This window comes from Gopherus flavomarginatus, chromosome 1 (assembly GCF_025201925.1).
Source record: "Gopherus flavomarginatus isolate rGopFla2 chromosome 1, rGopFla2.mat.asm, whole genome shotgun sequence".
Classification (NCBI taxonomy): domain Eukaryota; kingdom Metazoa; phylum Chordata; order Testudines; family Testudinidae; genus Gopherus; species Gopherus flavomarginatus.
In genome coordinates, this window is record NC_066617.1 from 140,859,899 (window position 1) to 140,879,376 (window position 19,478).

The 19,478-nt window shown below is 44.8% G+C and overlaps 1 protein-coding gene across 1 annotated transcript; it reads left to right on the top strand.

Moving 5' to 3' along the window:
• The first annotated feature begins 13,834 nt into the window (after positions 1 to 13,834).
• Positions 13,835 to 19,107, top strand: LOC127057809 (CD59 glycoprotein-like). Its single transcript, XM_050966915.1, has 4 exons — positions 13,835 to 13,949; positions 16,144 to 16,220; positions 17,148 to 17,258; positions 18,798 to 19,107. Exons 2-4 carry the CDS (start codon positions 16,172 to 16,174, stop codon positions 18,905 to 18,907), a joined length of 270 nt encoding a protein of 89 aa, XP_050822872.1. The 5' UTR covers positions 13,835 to 13,949; positions 16,144 to 16,171; the 3' UTR covers positions 18,908 to 19,107.
• Positions 19,108 to 19,478: the final 371 nt, after the last annotated feature.

Consider the following 19,478-nt stretch of genomic DNA (forward strand, 5'->3'; position numbering starts at 1 on the left):
AGATTCTACATCCTGTGCTTTGAAGGTGATCAGACTCGATCATAATGGCCCCTTCTGGCTTTAGACTCTATGAAGGCTAGAAACAACTGCTATGCCTATGGAGATTTGAGATTCCCGGTTTCCTCCTCTCATATGAGCAATAGTTTTATATTCACTGGCAATTCATGGTATGTCACAACTTCAGCTAGTTGTTAGGTCTACAGACAATGTTAAAATACAGACCATCACAGGCCTATGATGCTTTCAGCATTTGGACAGGAGCACAGTTTGATTCTCTGAGATCCACCATTGTGCATGCAGTGAAAGGGAGGCAGTTAATTGTACCCAAAGTCCGGAAATTCACAGTTCAGTTTTCTCACATGGTACTTGTGTCATTTGTGTTAGTGCCTGTAATGTCAGTCTCCATCCTAATTGAAAACACATGTCCTTAGTGACCCCCTCAGAGCCGCTCATGTTCTCTCTCTATGAATTATCTGGCAGGTAGAGGGAATCTTGTAGATGTTGATTTAGGATCTGCCCTGGCTGAAAATTACAGTCTTCCTGTTGCTTTGGGATTGGTTTTAACTTGTCATTTTCCATCTGTCCACATGATGTCCCCTGCTCTCCATGGCTTGTGTGCTTGCATGAAAGCTACAACTCCCTGGGCTACTTCCCCATGGCCTCCTCCAAACACCTTCTTTATCCTCACCACAGGATCTTCCTCCTGGTGTCTGATAACACTTGTACTCCTTAGTCCTCCAGCAGCACAGCCTCTCCCTCTCAGCTCCTTGTGCCTCTTTCTCCCAGCTCCTTACACGCACTTCCTCTCCTCTGGCTCCCTGCTCCCTGACTGGAGTGAGCTCCTTTTTAAACCCAGGTGCCCTGATTAGCCTGCCTTGATTGGCTGCAGGTGTTCTGATTACTCTAGTGCAGCTCCTGCTCTGGTCATTCAGGGAACAGAAAACTACTCATCCAGAGACCAGTATATTTGCCCTCTACCAGACTCCTGTACCCCCAGGATACCAGTAGGACCAGACTCCTGTACCCCACTGGTTTGGGTCTGTCACAACACTTAAACCCACCTTCACCAAACAATGACACAACAGAGAAGTAGATCACCTTATGGAATGGGCCTTCCAATATGGAAAAAAACACTGACTGCACACCCCTAGTTGTCATGTATGACCCCATCCTGTCCCATACAGGGTATCTATGACATTTCAGGATGCAATCATAAACAGTGAGGGGCTGTGTCACCTCTACTCTGCAACCTAGGATGCCTCAGAATGCTTTGCTGCTGTAGCTCCCAACCTGGGCTCCTCACAAACAGCCAAATATTATGCAGGTCACACTCTGAGTGTCTGCATAGGGCCAAGGTTCTGGTTCAGCAACTCTGATCCAAGCAGCCTGTCAGCAAACACCAGCCATGCTTATTACTTGCAAGGTAACCCCAACACACTCCCTGTCCCAAATTCCCCTCCCCAGAAAAAGGTGTTCTTTACTGTCCAGCCCTCTCCTGGACAGTTAGATGTTTTAGGTCCATTGTCCCTGTTTATTGTTCCCTTACAACAACTTGCCACATTAAATGGAGTTACCCACACAGTTCACAACACTGGGTTGATTTTGATTAGAGAACAAAAAGTTTAACTACAAAAAGATCGATTTTAAGTGAGTACAAGTAATAAGGCATTGTCATAAATGGTTGTAAGAAAAATAAAGATAAAACACTTCCTGATACTAAAACTTTACAACCTAGGCATGATTCAAGGAAAAATTCTTATCACATGCTCCTAACAGCATTACTGATGAATCTTCAAGTCATGATTCCACCCAAAGTCCAAGAGCTGGATTCTTTTGTTCTCTTAGGTTCAAGAGAAATGGAGAGGGAGAGAACTTGGGGTGTTTTGCCCCTCACTTTTATAGTCCAGTCTCCCTTTGAAGTGCATTTTCCTGAGAGTAACCCCCTAGGTAAAGTTATTTCCAGTTGAGAGCAAGGACACATGGAATCTGGTGGAGGGGAGGCTTTTTGCTGTTGTTTGCTAAGATGCAGATCTGTTTGTTCTTGCCCCCTTTCCTTGACAAGAATGGCCACCTATCAGGTGACGGCCCATCACCTCTGATGGCACCTTTCTGTGGCATAAACTTGACCTTTGTCTTTGAGAAACAGGTTTACTCACTTCCCAGATTTGTCTGGTAAACAGATTACAGTCATGATTTAAGCTTATGTTCACAACTTCACATATAATGTTGCTACATACATTTCACCATGATATTACTGACCAGTGAGTTATCAGTTTTCAGGTGATACCTCACAAGTCATGTTTTGTACAAAATATTATCATAATAGTGTGTAAAGTGTGAATACAGGGTTGCATTTGGTCACAATATCAAACAATTACAACTCATATTTGATCGGCACCACATCCAGAAAGAAATATTTTCTGAACCTCCTTTTCTGGTCTTCAAACATCTCCCACCAACCTTGTCAAGCTCATCATTAGAAGCAAGCTCCCCACAGACCAGGACACACCAACTCCAAGCAGCACTAGGCCCTGCCAGAACATATACAAAACCTACAGACATATCTCCACTGCTAGGGTGATGAACACTCCACTCCCACAACACACCTTTAAATATCCAGGGGCCCTACACATGCCTATCACAACATGTGGTGTACCTCATCACTGCATCAAATCCCCCATCAAGAGCTATAAGGGTATAACTAGATAATGACTACACTCTCAAATGAACTTGCAGAGAAAAATGATAAAAGACAAAAAAACTGTCATCCGTCAGTGAACACTTCACAAAACGACCACTCCATCAGTCCTCATCCTCAAAGGAAACCTGCTCTCCACCTTCTATAGACCAACCTGGGAGTTTAAGTTCAGAACTCTGCTATACACCAAATATCATGGACTCAATAGAAACATTGGTGTAACCTTTCTGCCAGAGGAAGTTGGTAGCAGCAAGGGCTGGGTTCAACATCTGGGAGCTCCTCTTAACACCACAAACCAGAACTGGCTCGAGCCCCCACCCAGTAATCTGGGAAAACTTAACATCACCTATGGGCACCTCTAAGAAGCAATACTTCCCCACTCGCAAGCACTGAGTCTTTGTATAACTAAAAATAACTTTTAATAAAAGAGAAATGCTGCACTGGAGCAGCTACACCGCTACAGCATTTTAAGTGTAGCCCTACCCTTAAGCAGAACCCACCCCAAGTAGGAATACCTGTTTATCCTCCCACTCCCCTTTCACAGGGTTTTGGCATCCCTGTGCCCTGATTAAGGAGTTCAGTTCAGTTGAGGGTGACCCCCTCAATCAGGACAAGCTAAGCACAGTTCTGCTGCCCTTTACTCATACGATAAGGATAACAACATTTCACTACCCATGCATTCAGTACCGCTCAAAATTGATCACTTTGGCAATGCAGTGCTGTCTCCTGAATACCTAGGCAGAGTAGGTGTTTATGCAAAGATGGTCTGGTCCTGAAGTCCCCCCAGCTCATTACTAGAGGTCATCATCATCATGTTCCTATTATGCCTTTGGCGTTTAGGGCAGTGAAGAAGCTCCTCCACTCCTGTCTGTTTCTGGCCAGTGTCTGGCAAGGTCAGGGGAGAACTTATTCTGACCCTGCTTACATCAGTTTTTATGTCTCATTACAAGTAATCTGAAACCCACTAACTCTCCTTTGTCCTATAAGTGCAGAGGTGTTAATTGCCCACTTCATTCTGAATGGTTTCTTGCAACATGTGTCAAAGTTAGACTCAGGACTCACAGTTTGTCAGACCACTCTGTTTTATTAGCACAGCGCTCTGCTAATAACACCCAGATAATGTGAGCACCATGGAAGATACAAACTATCTTATTTATACAAATGAAAGGGCGAGTACTTAACAAGATAACAAAGGAAGCAGAATCTGATAAGTTTACCTGGGCTAGGCATGCATATCTTATTTCCTTACTAACTAATACTGATCTTCTGTTAATGTTTCACCATTAGCGCCCTTGTTTATGCCTAATGTTTCTTTTCCTGGCACCTATATTTCAACATTTCTTATTTCTGCTTAAAGGTACATACACATTTCTTTAATCCTGTCAAGGTTTTGTCCCCAGTTTGAACTTCAGAGTACAAAAAGTGGGGACCTGCATGAACACTTCTAAGCTTAATTACTAGCTTAGATCTGGTACACGTTAGAGAAAATAAAATCCCCTCCATATATCAGGGCTCTTCTGTCATCAGGGTTTTGCAGGCCCAAGCCCTTAGCTGAACTACCTTAACTCCCCTAAAACTTGTTTACGAAGACTTACTGTCCGAAATAGGGAACTGGTCTTGGGACAAGGGGGGCCCAGGGTGCCATTGCAGCTTCGTGTGGTTATAGTAGAACAATAAGTTACTTGCCTAAAGTAACCGCAAGTAGGAAAAACAGAACAGTCAGTACAGTAACAGGATGATTGTGACAGAATGCTGCTGAAGTTGCAATATGTATGCCATATAAGGAAAATTATCAATTATGTTTGCAGTGTTAGCAATGTATTTACCAAATAAGGATGTATCGCTGTGTGACGTTTTGCGGTTTTAACCTTTATAAGCTTGGTAAAATTTGTAATATGGAGAGCAGCCAGCCTCCTGCTTGGGGTCTAGGCTGTCTCTTCCTGCATATATGCTTGTATGAAATAAAGGTGCCTCAGGATGTCTGATCTAAAATCAACCGTGTGGTCGATTTTCCACAACAACTGCCACCAGCCAGAATTTAGTGTCTGGCACACTTTCTGTTCCCCCAAAACCTTTCCTGGGGAACACAGATCCAAACCCCTTGGATCTTAAAACAAGGAGAAATTAACCATCCCCCCTCTTTTCCCCTCAGACTTTCCCCTCCCTGGGTTGCCTTGAGAGGCTTCACACCGATCCAAACTCCTTGGATCTTAAAACAAGGAGGAATTAACCATCCCCCGTCCTTTCCCCCCACCAATCCCTGGTGAGTTCAGACCCCAATCCCCCTGGATCTTAAAACAAGGAAAATCAATCAGATTCTTAAAAAGAAAGCTTTTAATTAAAGAAAGAAAAAAGTAAAAATTATCTCTGTAAAATCAGGATGGAAAATGCTTTACAGGTTACTCAGATTCATATAGACCAGAAGGACCACCCCTCCAGCCTTAGATTCAAAGTTACAGCAAACAGAGGTAAAAATCCTTCCAGCAAAAAGAAACATTTACAAGTTGAGAAAAACAAACATAAGACTAACACGCCTTGCCTAGCTAAATTATTTACAAGTTTGAAACATGAGAGACTGATTCAGAAAGATTTGGAGAGCCTGGAATGATGTCCTGTCACTCTCAGTCCCGAGAGCGAACAACGAACAAAACAAAAAGCACAAACAAAGACTTCCCTCCACCAAGATTTGAAAGTATCTTGTCCCCCTATTGGTCCTCTGATCAGATGTCAGCCAGGTTCACTGAACTTCTTAACCCTTTACAGGTAAAAGAGACATTAACCCTTAACTATCTGTTTATGACAAATCCATTCTTATTTTTACAATATAATTCATTCTACTTTCACAATCCCTCTTTTTGGTCAAGCTCACACCATGACCAACATACTACTGGGTTCCACATATTAATTGTTCTTTATGTCTTTGTTCATCAGCAATATTCAAAATCATCATATTAGCACTCTGTTTTTGGGCAGTCACCTGGGTGGCATGCCTTGCACGATTTTGGATACAACAGGAAACTAACTGAAAACATACAAAAATTATTAAGATTCCCAACAGGATAGTCAGGGCTCCCTGAAACAACCAGTTTCCTATGCCAGAGAAATTGAACTGGTTACTTAGTCACTTCCATAAAGAACTCGGCTCTTCATGGGGAAGATATGAGATTTGTTGTAAGTGGCTAGAGCGATCTATTACCTCATTGGTATCGTCAGGTATAAACACACAACATTGTTTTCCAATGAAAGCACAGGTCCCTCCTTTGGCTGCCAGCACTATGTCCAATGCCTGATGATTTTGGAGGGCCACCTGTTGGATCGCCCCTGCTTCTTTGGCCAGGGCTCTTAAACTTTCTCCAGTTTTATTTGCCGTTATTTTAACTACTGCTTGTAACCTCAGAAGCCTTTTTGCCTGGTGTATTACTCCCCCAAGTGGGATAAAGGAACTGCCAATAGCCTCTTCCCGGGTGTCATTACTGTTCCATATTGTGTTAAATGGACAAGGTCCTCCATTGAGGTCTGGGGAATTGAGTGGGATAGCCAGGACAGGAACACCAGTTTGAGAGTGGGCTGGGATGTGGCTGCAGACCCAGCATTTAGAAATAATAAGGGTCTGAGCTATCCACACTTGCTGCTGGATAAAAGAATTGTCATTGTGGACTCCCCAGACCTTAGGACACCAGCAGCCGAGGGACAGGTGCCACCAGAGGCGCATGTTGGAGGCAGGGCCCTTCTGGTTCTGACAACTTCAACTGAGGAAACCGCAGTCATGGTTTTATGTCCACCAGGCAGCAGGCACTAGGCTCGCTACTGCTTCTTCTTGAGCCTTGCTTTAGGTTGTCGTCTGCTTCTGGCAACCCTTACGAGAGCGTAGATTGTAAGGTATTGCAGGCTGTTCCTCTACGTCTTCTTCTGGAGTCACAATTGACTCTGCGTGGTCCTGAGGTGGTGATTGGTTCGCTGGGGGTGGTGCATTCTTACACTGTGAAGCATGTATCCACTCTGAGGTGCCAGACAGTTTAACAGCCATCTGGGTAGTAAGCAGTGCCTGATGATTCTTTGATGTTCTTTAAGTCTCTTTACTACTTCTTTCTTGACTCTGGCTATAACAATGGCCTTCACACCTTATCTTTTCCTGATGCATACATTCCTCATTCACACAAACAGATTGAGAATACAAAGAGTAGTATTTTATATCGAGCAAAAAAGCATTGCAAATTAAACCTTGCTAAGTTTTACAATTAATAACCAAGACAATTTACGTTGAGACCCAGGCCTTCAATGTTTCTCTAATTTACTTAACATAGACACAATAGAGAATTCTGTCTCTTACTACCTAAATCTTAAAACAAAAAGTTAGAGAGGGCCCAATTTATAATGCATATGGGAAAACAGAATCTTATAGTCCCAGAGGGTCATTTCTTTCTGCTATTTAAAAAAGGTGGCAGTTCAAGAACTGTTCCAGACCCCAGACAGGGAGATACTGCAAACCAGGAAGCCAACCCCAAACCCAAGGCCCCGGACTGTCAAGAACTACAGAAGAACTGTAACAGGGAGGAAAGACACCGAGGAATGGCCAGAGGCCAAGAAGGGACCTGGGGGTTTGGGAAGAGAGGTGGGGGGCCGGCCAAATAGCCCCAGGCAGAGGGTAACAACCAGAATATGTTATGAGTGTGGGGAATTGGGGCACATAGCAGCCCAATGCCCCAACAGGGAAGAACCTATGCAGTGTAATCTGGGGAATTACGGGGAGCAATGTGGCCTAATCGGCCTGGTAGGGGTCACAATGACCTCACATGGGTATACAAGATCAGTAAAAATGAATGGTATTAAGACCATAGCATTAATAGATTCTGGGAATGCTGTCATGCTGGTCTCGGAGAAGTTGGTGGGGCGAGACCAATTAACCAGGGCCAAAAACACAGGGGTAACGTGCGTTCATGGCACTATGAATTTCTACCCCACAATCCCGGTACGGATTGAGATCCAGGGGAATACTCCCAGGGTAATTGCAGGGGTGGTCCCCAAGCTCCCCTACCCTGTCTTAATCGGTAGGGACTTCCCCGGGTTTGACAGCTTACTTACCCCAATAGAGCCAGGGGAGGATAGCAACCCCCAGGCTGAGACAGAAGCACCTACAGATAGCCTCACCTCAATGTTTGCCAATTTTGCTCCATAGTTATTCTCATCCCCTGGAAAACCCCGAAAGTCTAGGCAGGAAAGGAGGGCAGATAAAAGATTAGGGACCAGGATTCTAGCAGAGAATCAAAAAACTTCCCTTGTGGGCAGGCAAACCCGTTCAGGGGGCCAGGAGATAATTCAGGCCAGGGAGGGCTCAGAGGCGGTTCCTAGCCCAAGTAGGAGCAACCCAGGGGGAAGAGTAGAAATAGGCCCCCTAGAATTAGGTCAGATCAGTACCGCACGTGAGAATTTCGGGCAGGACCAGGCCAATGATCCGCTATGTGCGAATATGAGGGAGGAGGTAGTGGAAGTAAATGGCATACCTGTGGAAGAAAAGATCAAAAGCCCAAGGCCATATTATGTGCTCAAATGCTATCTCTTGTACAGGATAGAGCAAATACGAGGGGAAGAAGTAGAGCAACTCTTAGTCCCACGGAAACACACAAGGGTAGTATTAGAGTTAGCTCACACTCATCTATTTGGGGGACATCTAGGAGTAGGCAAGACATTGGATAGAGTCCTAAGAAGGTTTTATTGGCCAGGGATACGTGCAGGAGTCCAGCGCTATTGTGCCTTCTGCCCTGAATGCCAGTTGCATAGCCCCCGACCTTACTTGCGAGTCCCATTAGTGCCTATTATTGAAGTCCCTTTTGAGAGGATAGCCATGGACATAGTGGGCCCACTGGAAAGATCGGCACCGGGCCACCGAAATGTACTAGCCATCCTTGACTACGCCACGCGATATCCAGAAGCCATTTCTTTAAGAAACCCCACATCCAAGGCAATGGTTTCTTGCAACATGTTAATTATTTATGTTTAACATGCTGTTTCACCTTGTATTGAGTGGTGACATTCTGATTACCTTTGTTGTACCAATTATATTAGACCTGTAAAAACCAGCAGGATCTTATTAAAGGGGACAAGGCAAAGATGCCACATTTATTATGATAACAATTTATGACTAATAACTGATATCTTAATTCTTATACACACACATTATACCTATTACCTATACACACACACACACACACACACACACACACACACATTCACATTATATCTAATACCTATACACACACACATACACACATTCACACACACACACACACACACACATTCATCAGGTGTTCTGCAGCTGCTGCCTAGTTACCAGTCCTGAAGATAGCTTAAGTTCATGGCTTGATTTTGCAGCTTGGGTTCGTAGCTTGTAGCAGCTAACTGGCTAGGAAAGCTGGGCACAAGGCTGAGCTGGATCTCTGTTGGGCAGGCACCGATGTTCTTCCATGTTGGCAGCAGAATGTTACCCAGAGTCTCTCATCTCACCCTTCTTTTTTATAGGCTTTTAGTTTGGATTCAAAGTCTATAGGTCTTGCTGTGTCACGCTGCCTCTGGGTTTAGATTGATCACCCATCAATTGCAGGCGTGACTTTCAGCCTTGGACCTGGCTTTGATCTTCCTTCTGTTGTTCTGTTGTCCTTTTCTTTTTAGGGTGGATGCTTCTTACTTTGTTTAGGGCTGTTGTCTAGGTCTTCAGCCGTTGGTATTTGAACTTTATCTCATCAGGACAGGCTGGGGCTGGAGGTTGATTCCATCATTCATACATACCTCATTCACACATCTAAACTAAACTAATAAGATGACAGCAGGGTTTGCAAAAATGAAGGTTGGAGGAAGCTTTTACAAAATGGAGTGAGTGTTTTAAAATGGGGTTTGAACAGAAGTTACAGTATAGGCAAGTGTAGTGAATGGTGAACAGAAGTTACATTAATAAAGTGAACAATTGAAAACAATTTCATTTATCAGTTCTACACCTTTTCCAGACCTGAAGAAGAGCTCTGTGCAGGTCAAAAACTTGTCTCTTTCAACAACAAAAGTTGGTCCAATAAAAGATATTACCTCATCCACCTTGTCTTTCACAATACTGTTTCCTAAATATATAGTGAGCCAAGCCTACTATCTCATAAGTACTTATACTGCTTCTAAGTCAGCAAAACACTATAAGGCTGGCAGGTCTTGTCTGGTATATCATTGCTTATGGTGCTCAATAATACACTCTTTAGGTTATCAGCCTAACTCACATCTATTTTTAAAAAACACAGTATATAAAAAAATTGATATAGAAAGTTAAAACAAGAGGAAATTTAAAATGCAGCTTTTCTGATTTGGTATAGATGCTCAGAGGGGCAACAAACATGGTTTTATTGCTAGCGAAGGGTGATCTTCCTGACGTTTGCTTGTCTCTGCAGTAGAGAAAGCAGAAGTCTTCTGGAATTCTTTTGGATAGCTTGAATATTTAATATAATTTAACAAATAGATATATGCATGTTAGGTACTTTTCGAGAAGCACCATATGTTTGTAAGTAATGATAAATATATCCTAAACTTCAGTAGAGGCACAGGCAATTTAATGACCCATTAATAAAATTTATGTTAATAAAATTTGTATTAATACTCCATCAAGTAACCCTTGAGAGCCTCCATCCCACACACAGATGGAATACAAGCTGTCAGGAACACTATCCCTGATGATGCCACAGCACAACTGGCTGCTGAGCTCTGTGCCTTTATACTTACACACAACTATTTCAAATTTGATGACAATATATATCTCCAGATCAGTGGCACTGCTATGGGCACCCGCATGGCCCCACAATATGCCAATATCTTCATGGCCGACCTGGAACAACGCTTCCTCAGCTCTCGTCCACTCACACCCCTTCTCTATCTACGCTACATTGATGACATCTTCATCATCTGGACCCATGGGAAGGAGACTCTGGAAAAATTCCACCATGATTTCAACAGCTTCCACCCCACCATCAACCTCAGCCTGGACCAATCTACACGGGAGGTCCACTTTCTTGACACCACGGTGCAAATAAGTGATGGTCACATTAACACCACCCTATATCGAAAACCCACCGACCGCTATGCCTACCTTCATGCCTCCAGCTTCCATCCCGGGCACATCACACGATCCATTGTCTACAGCCAAGCACTGAGGTACAACCGCATCTGCTCTGACCCCTCAGACAGAGACCAACACCTACAAAATCTCCACCAAGCATTCTCAAAACTACAATACCCGCACGAGGAAATAAGGAAACAGATCAACAGAGCCCGACGTGTACCCAGAAGCCTCCTACTGCAAGACAAACCCAAGAGAGAAACCAACAGGACTCCACTGGCCATCACATACAGCCCCCAGCTAAAACCCCTCCAACGCATCATCAAGGATCTACAACCCATCCTGGACAATGATCCCACACTTTCACAGGCCTTGGGTGGCAGGCCAATCCTTGCCCACAGACAACCTGCCAACCTGAAACATATTCTCACCAGCAACTGCACACCACACCATAATAACTCTAGCTCAGGAACCAATCCATGCAACAAACCTCGATGCCAACTCTGCCCACATATCTACACCAGCGACACCATCACAGGACATAACCAGATCAGCCACACCATCACTGGTTCATTCACCTGCACATCCACCAACGTAATATACGCCATCATATGCCAGCAATGCCCCTCTGCTATGTACATCGGCCAAACTGGACAGTCTCTACGGAAAAGGATAAATGGACACAAATCAGACATTAGGAATGGCAATATACAAAAACCTGTAGGAGAGCACTTCAACCTCCCTGGCCACACTATAGCAGACCTTAAGGTGGCCATCCTGCAGCAAAAAAACTTCAGGACCAGACTTCAAAGAGAAACTGCTGAGCGTCAGTTCATCTGCAAATTTGACACCATCAGCTCAGGATTGAACAAAGACTGTGAATGGCTTGCCAATTACAGAACCAGTTTCTCCTCTCTTGGTTTTCACACCTCAACTGCTAGAACAGGGCCTCATCCTCCCTGATTGAACTGACCTCGTTATCTCTAGCTTGCTTGCTAGCACACATATATATACCTGCCCCTGGATATTTCCATTACATGCATCTGAGGAAGTGGGTATTCATCCACGAAAGCTCATGCTCCAAAACGTCTGTTAGTCTATAAGGTGCCACAGGATTCTTTGCTGCTTTTACAGATCCAGACTAACACGGCTACCCTCTGATACTTGACTCCATCAAGGTATCTCCCTACACCTGGCCACCAGAGCCTTTCCAGACTATGAAGACCAATTACAGGATATTCTGTCTTCAGGGACGTACAGCTGTGCTGCCACCCTGGAAGGTTAGGTAGGGGGTTGATGGAAATGGTAGATGCCTGCCTGGCAGATTCATCATAGCAGTGACTAGAGTTCAGTTGCTGGAAATCTTTGAAGAAACTAGGTTTTCAAACAATTAAAAAAATTAATCACAATTAAGTGCAGTTTTAATCACACTGCTAAACAATAATAGAATTCCAATTGAAAATTATTGTAAATATTTTGGATATTTTTCTATATTTTCAAATATATTGATTTCAATTACAACACAGAATACAAAGTGTACAGTGCTCACTCTATATTTTTTTAATTACAAATATTGGCACTGTAAAAATGATAAATGAAAGAAATAGTATTTTTCAATTCACCTCATACAAGTACGGTAGTGCAATTTCTTTATCATGAAAGTGCAACTTACAAATGTAGATTTTTTTTATCTTTATTAAGAAAGTTAGTGGACAGGTCCCATAAGAAAAATACCATGTGTAAATATCTACATAAAGGGATAGAAAAGTAATCAATATTAGAACATTCACAGTTGTTAAGGAAGATTCTTTGAAATGTTTACAAAATCCTGTTACAAAAGTGTTCCATTTTGCAACCCATACTCAAATTCTGTAGCACTAAATGGCATGTGAATATGGCTTGCAGAATCTGGCAATAAGTAAATGACTGTTTGGAAATGCACATATGTATAAATCAGGATTGTTTATTGAAGTTTAGGTGCATAGGAGAAGTACTTGCACAATCACTGAAATACAAACTTTCTTGAAAACAGAACTTATTTAAAAAGGTCCATCACTAATATATAGTGGAGCATTCCAATAATGAATTTAGGATAGACATATTAGAAAGACAGAGGTATACCACAGAATGCTACATGTGTGTAACTATAGCATGAATAATTACCTGGTCCTACCATTTTGTGCTCATAGTTCAGCCCCCAAAGCTGTGCTCTGTTGAGTGGAGTTCACCAAATACACAGACTATACAGACGTGTTTATGGAATCCATCACCTGGTCCTCCATCATTCCAACTCCTGTAACAATCCTGATGGGTCTAGTGGGCTGCTGAGGATGCCTCAGTGAGGCCTCTCCAGTATGACAGGATCTGCTTTTCACAGTTACTAAAGGACTGGAGCCCGGTGTTCATATGTGCCACTTCTATGCTGAAAGTGTTCAAAATGGCACCAGGGCACAAGGGGGATTAAGCAAGTTTGATGCCTGTTCCCTCTCCTCTCTTGGCCTCTGAGAAGTATCCCAATATCTGCTATGAAAGTTGCCCAGAATGCAGCAAGTCTAGAAGCAGTGCAAGGCATCCTGGGAGATCGACCCTGACTGCAAACTGCTGTGTGAACACATGGTTTCTAATGTGACAGGGACTACACCAAAGCAAGCACTACAGTATGAACATACACAAACAGTGTATCTAAACAGGAATAATTAGACTGATTTAAATTACAACTGTGTAACTTCAGCAATACAAGGACTAAAAAAAAAAGAAGTGTAGTTTTGAACCATAATCATATGCCATAGATTTACTGTGGTGGGAAGCACCCCTTAGAGAATTTTCTTTTGTTTACACTAACCATCCAGATTCCCTGAATATTTCCTCATTGTTTGGAAGATACACTGTGTACTTTGCACCTTGTGTAAGAGCTTCCAGTTTCCCTAAAAGCTGAGGCCAGCCAAAAGGAAGTGTTTCAACACAAAGTTACTGAAGGTTGCTATGGGCTGTTCTTCCCTCTGTTTTACTGTCACTTTGCCCAGGGAAAACAAAGTCAACAATTGCGGGAAATTCCATGTCTACTGGGTGGGAGCAGTGTGGAGGGGGCATGTGGGGAAGTATATAAACCAGCAGCCCCACACAGCAGCAATGAAACCGATCTCCCTCACTTCAACTGCAAACCAGGTATGTGAGATTTTTTTTCCTTCCTTGAACCACCAGCATGAATAGAACGTGAAATTGAGCATTAGACTCTGTTAGATTCCAGTTTCATGTAATGTATTCTAATCTGTGTTTGTGACCCTAGCCTGCGTTCCCTGGTTTTACTGAAGTTTGAGTTTCCTCTAACTCGTCTCTAGAGCAGGGGTTCACAAGTGTGTTATTTAGCACCCACAACATGCTTGGTGCTGTACAGTATATATTAGTAGATGAAGACTAATGTGAGTGGCTGAGGTTCTGTGGTCTGCGTTGTGCAGGAGGTCAGACTAAATGATGATAATGGTCCCTTCTGACCTTAAAGTCAATGAGTCTATGAGTCAGGGTTTTTTTTTTAAGGTATTTAAGCACCTAAATATGCAGCTAGGCACCTAGTGTGATACCTGCTTTTTAGGCACCTAAATCCCCTTAAGAAATCTGGACCATAGTCCCTGTTCCAAGAAGTTTTACAGACAAAACAGTTCCGGCTAACATTTTAGTTGTGTGTGGCCCCAAAGCTAAGCCACTAACTAAATGTGGCAAATTTTCAGAGATTCTGAGCCAATCCCAACTAATGCTGAATTCAGTAAGTGCTGTGCTCTGGGTTCTCAGGACCTTAGAAACTCACCCCACATGTATCGAAGTGCATTAATATGGACTTGGAGATCAAAATTTTTAAAACATATGTTAAAATACAGGTCCTTATGCACTGGCTGAGGAAATGAAGATGCATTTTGTATGTAAATGTTTTAGCTGCTTTGGTGGATTTCCACTGAAAAACTGAGTGGGAGGAGTGAGTTTTTCAGAGGGATCTGAATGACAAGACAGTCATTTTCTAGTACTTCCAGGGTAACAGTATCCAAATTCAAAACTCTTCCACCCTTCCCAGGCTCAGTCCTCCACAACCTCTTTGCCCCTTTCCTAAGCTCTGCAAAGTTCTTCCTCACTTTCTTCCAAACTGCTGCCTTCCAGAACTTTCTCCATAGAAACTAAGATCCTTTCAAGCCACTGACCCTCACTGCTTATTATCTGGAGCTTTTCTTCTCCCAGGCCTCTTTCAGAAGTCTCCTCCCCGCAGCTGCTCTCTCTCTTCAGGGATAGTCCCAAGATACCAGCTCTTTCCTATAGACACTTCCATGGTTTCTTTCCCCCAGAAAGAAAACTCCCACCTACCTATCTCCTGAGTCTCCTTTCCCTAGTGCCCTACAGTCCTTTCTTTATAAGAACCATCCAGTTTGGTTCTACCCAACAGGATCCAGCTTCAGGTGCCACAATATGGGCTAGTCGGGCTCCTCAGCACCCATTAAACCATCACTTGTAATGTGGAGTTTATAAATCCCATCACAGGACAGTTAAAAAGAGACTGAATAACTGCAGGGCATGTTCAGAGAATACTTGTGATTATGCACACTATTACTCAGCTCAGCATCCTTAATTGACAGAAAAAGTTCCACCAGTCTAGACCAGACCTTTTGATCATTTTCAAAATGGAGCACTTCCTCTCATGTGACTTTAGCATGTCCTGTGTCCAAATACAAGAGTGCTTCATCATGGGTAGAACAATTCATTCCCCTGGGTTTAACAGCCACCAGGACTGAATTGCATTGGCTCAATTGTGTTATTCTGTGTGACAGCCTGAGGTGGACTAAACTAACAGTGCCGTGTGCACTGCAAGAATGGCATCTAGTCAGGTACTGAACCTCCAGTGCCCTCAGGACAAAGCCCTTATAACCATTATTTCCTTAAAACACAAGACAAATATGAACTAAAATGTAGGATATTCAGCAGAACTTTCCCGCGTCATGCCTCGTTATGTCCCTATATACGCTCTACAAAGTTACCTCCATGGTGTTTACACCTTCAGTTGTCTAAAGATTGTTACCGTGTTCCCCACCCAGGCATTTGTCATCACTAACCCCAGCTCTGTGTACTTAGCAATTTTGAACTTTCCTCAGTGGTAAGGCCCTCAGTCCCTGGTGGGTTTTGTGGCTCTTCTCTTAATTACCGGTACTGACTCGGATATCTTTCTGGATCTGAGGTGAACACAGGATTCCAGAATGGCAGGCCAGAGCTTTCTAGTAAAAGAGTCTCACCTCCCTGCTCTGAGATGTGCTGACTCTCCACATGCAGCCCACTAATTACACTGCCTTTTTTAAAAAAGATAATTGCTCATTCTCATCTCCAGGTGTCTGTTTAAAGCCTTTGTACACAAAATGAGGAACCTGATAGTGTGTGTGCTCGCCCTAGCACTGATGGCACAAGGTGAGTCCCCCGCTTGTAAACCTCTCTTGCTTCTTACCATCCTTCATGTTTTCCTAAATGACCCTTTTGTTCAATATGAAACATTAGAAAGGAAAAGTTAGACAAAGGGTAGTTCTACACTTATGGCAGGGTGTAGGGTACAGATGCAGTACGCTCAGCTAGCACGGCTATAAACAGAATTGCAGGCAGTCAGACACAGCTTATGTGAGTAAAGTGCTCTACCCACCTGAACCCTAGGGTGTGTACACTGCACAGCTCTCTACTCGCCCAAGCCATGCCTACCTCATCTGCACTGCTATTTTTAGACATTATTGTCCCACTGCCTCCTGGCTGTGGAGCTTTTCCCTATCACAGGAAAAGGTTCTGCTAGTGGGAAAAGGCTCTTGTGCAGGGGATGCAGTGGGGAAAGGCTCCAGCAGCAAGGAGGCTCCAGCAGCAAGGAGGTGCTAGAGCCTTTCACTGCTGCCTGTAGCTATGCATACCCCACATGCTACCACAAGTACAGACAAGCATTGACAAGGTCAGAGACTGATCCATCCTCCTCCTGTCTGCCAAATCTGCATGTTTCCATAGCTAGATATCTATCTATGCTACTTACAATCACCCCTTTACCATAGTATCTGATCACCTCACAAGCCTTAATGATTTTACCTAAACAATATTATCCCCATTGTACAGATGGGGAACTGAGGCACAGAGTCACTAAGTGACTTGCCTAAGGTAACTACAGTCTGTGGCACACCAGGGAAATTAATCCATGTCTCAAGTTCCAAGCTCGCACCTTACTTGCTGGGCCATCCTCCTGTTCAATCTACCCTGCCCCCACAAAGAAAAGTTGGTGAGGAGCCTTGCATTTCAATCACTCCTAGGAGAAAGAAGGCACCTTGCCCGTTATCCTGTTGACCCTCCTTGTTTTGTCTCCTTCAGCTGTTGTGTCTCTGGAGTGTTATCATTGCCCTAATGGAGGAAGATGCTTCACCACTCAGAAATGCAGGGATGACCAGGATCAATGTATTACCATGTTCTTCCTTCTCACTGGTAAGAAAGACAGAGGCAAGGGAACAAGCTGGGGTCACAGACACTTCAGATTAATGTGATACGGAGCTAAGTGCACAGCAGCCATGATGGATCAGGCCTAAGTTTTTGACCAAGCTCCCCAGCCATGGGTGAGTGTGGGAAAGGCCTGAAGAGAATTAACTTTGAGTGTCCAGCCCAATCCTGCCCGTTGTACCCAGAAGGAAAGCTGCTGGATAAATACTATGGTACCATGAGAGACAATGAGGTATGAAGATGGGAAAATGAGAGACAAAGCAAAAAGGGAAGAGGGAAAATAAATAGGGAGAAGTAGCAAGGAAATGGATAAGGAGGAAGGGAAGAAAAGAGGAACAGAGGAAGGGGTGAAAAGAAAGAAGAAAGGTTGAAGAGCAGAAGGTGAAGACAGTCCCGGGTTTACAATAGCACCAATGGCTCCATGGAGATGGGTCCATGCTCAGAAGGGGACCCCAGCCCGGTCTGCTTGCACTGCACCCCGAGACCCCTCTGACTCCCCCCACCCTCCCCTTGCTGATCTTGGCATACCCCTCTGCTCCTTTCTGCTCCCTGGATGGACTTCAGTGCACCTCCAGCTCCGGGCAGTCTCTTCTTCCAACCACCTGTGGGGCCCCACCTGTCTTTCTGGAGCTGAGCCACCTGGGACTGGTGCAGAAGCCTGGCCAGTGTCAGCCGGGTGGGGGAGGAGGAGAAGGGACAGTGCGGAGAGCTTGGCTGGGCCCTTCTAGGGGAAATGTGTCTTGAGGGAGCTCAGCCGGGGCAGGCCCTGGCCTAGCTGATCACACCACTCCCAAGGGATTGGAGTGATTCCCGGTCCCGGGACCAGCTCTGACTGCACTGCCAACTCAGCCTGGCAGACACAGTTGCCTCTCAGCCAGGCCAGTGAGTGGGGCCGGGAGGCAGGACGTTGGGTAGTGTTTTTTTTGCGGAGGTGGTGCTGGGCTGTGAGGGGGTGGGGAAGATGTGTATGTTGGGGCACTAGGGAATGGGGGTTCTGTGGGAGGTGCTGGGCAATTGTGGTGGGGCTGAGGGCAGGGGGGCGCTGGGCAAGGGTGGTGTTGTGCACGGCGCTGTGCATTTGTGTGGAGGGGATTAGGGGGTGATGGCATAGTGGGTCTGGGAGTGCTCTGTCCATAGGGAGTCGGGAGGATATTGGATGAGGGGGCTGTGTGGTGAGGCATGGGCCCGCCCCCAGGGGGAAGGGGCATGCTGGCAGCACAGAGCCGGGCAGGCCCCTGTGTGTCTGGCAACTCCCGGTTTGTAAATAGTGCCCTCGCATGGGGCTGAGTGGAGCTGGGCCGCCCCTGCCATGCCCCTAGCTGGCCCCTCACTCTGGAGACTGACCTCCCCGTGTCATGCTCCACAGCTCCCACGGGGGCCCACAAATTAGTTTGGCACCAGGCCCAGAAAAGGTTAATCCGGCCCTAGGTGAAGAAGAAATAAGTGGTGACTTCACCCAAGTATGCCAAATCACAAAATTCCTGGAGCTATTCCATCTCCCCCTCTCTCTTTCTTCCTGTTTCCCAGCTAAATACGCTAAGCGATGCTCCTCGACGTATGAGTGTGAAGTCATGAAGGCCATGGGGGGGTCTGCACTGAAGGCCATTTGCTGCAACACTGACCGGTGCAACCGATAAACAGGAGCACCTGCACTCTCAAGACCAACACCAGCAGGGTGTCCCTCTCCCCCTGCAGTGTGACTGGAAATCCTCACTGAGGGGCCTTGCTGAAATCTCTTTCTTTCACACACACACACACATATTCTTCTTATTTTTTCAGCAGCTGTACTAGTTACTCCATGGAGAGCACTAATAATAAACGATATTACAGCCCCAGATCAGCTGCAGTTGCTTTGCCCTTATGTCCATTTATTAACATTTTTACAACATAACAATCTTTCTCATTTAACTGGTGCCCATAAAGATGAGGGCTGATAATGCAGGTAACAAACAGGTGGTGCAAGCTTTCCCCAAACACAGCGCTGTCAGTTCTGATCTGTAGCACACCTGTCATTCCACTCCTGGATTCACCTGCATTTCTGCCAGCTCATCTCAACCCTGTGCCACAGCATCTCCTGCTACTCAGTCCTCAATAACTTGTATACTCCCACCCCCACAGAGAACTGCTTATTCCCTTCAATCCCTGCCTTGCAGCCCCACTGCTGTTCCAGTCCTGGGCTCCCCTCACAACTCTGCCAGTGCCCCTCAG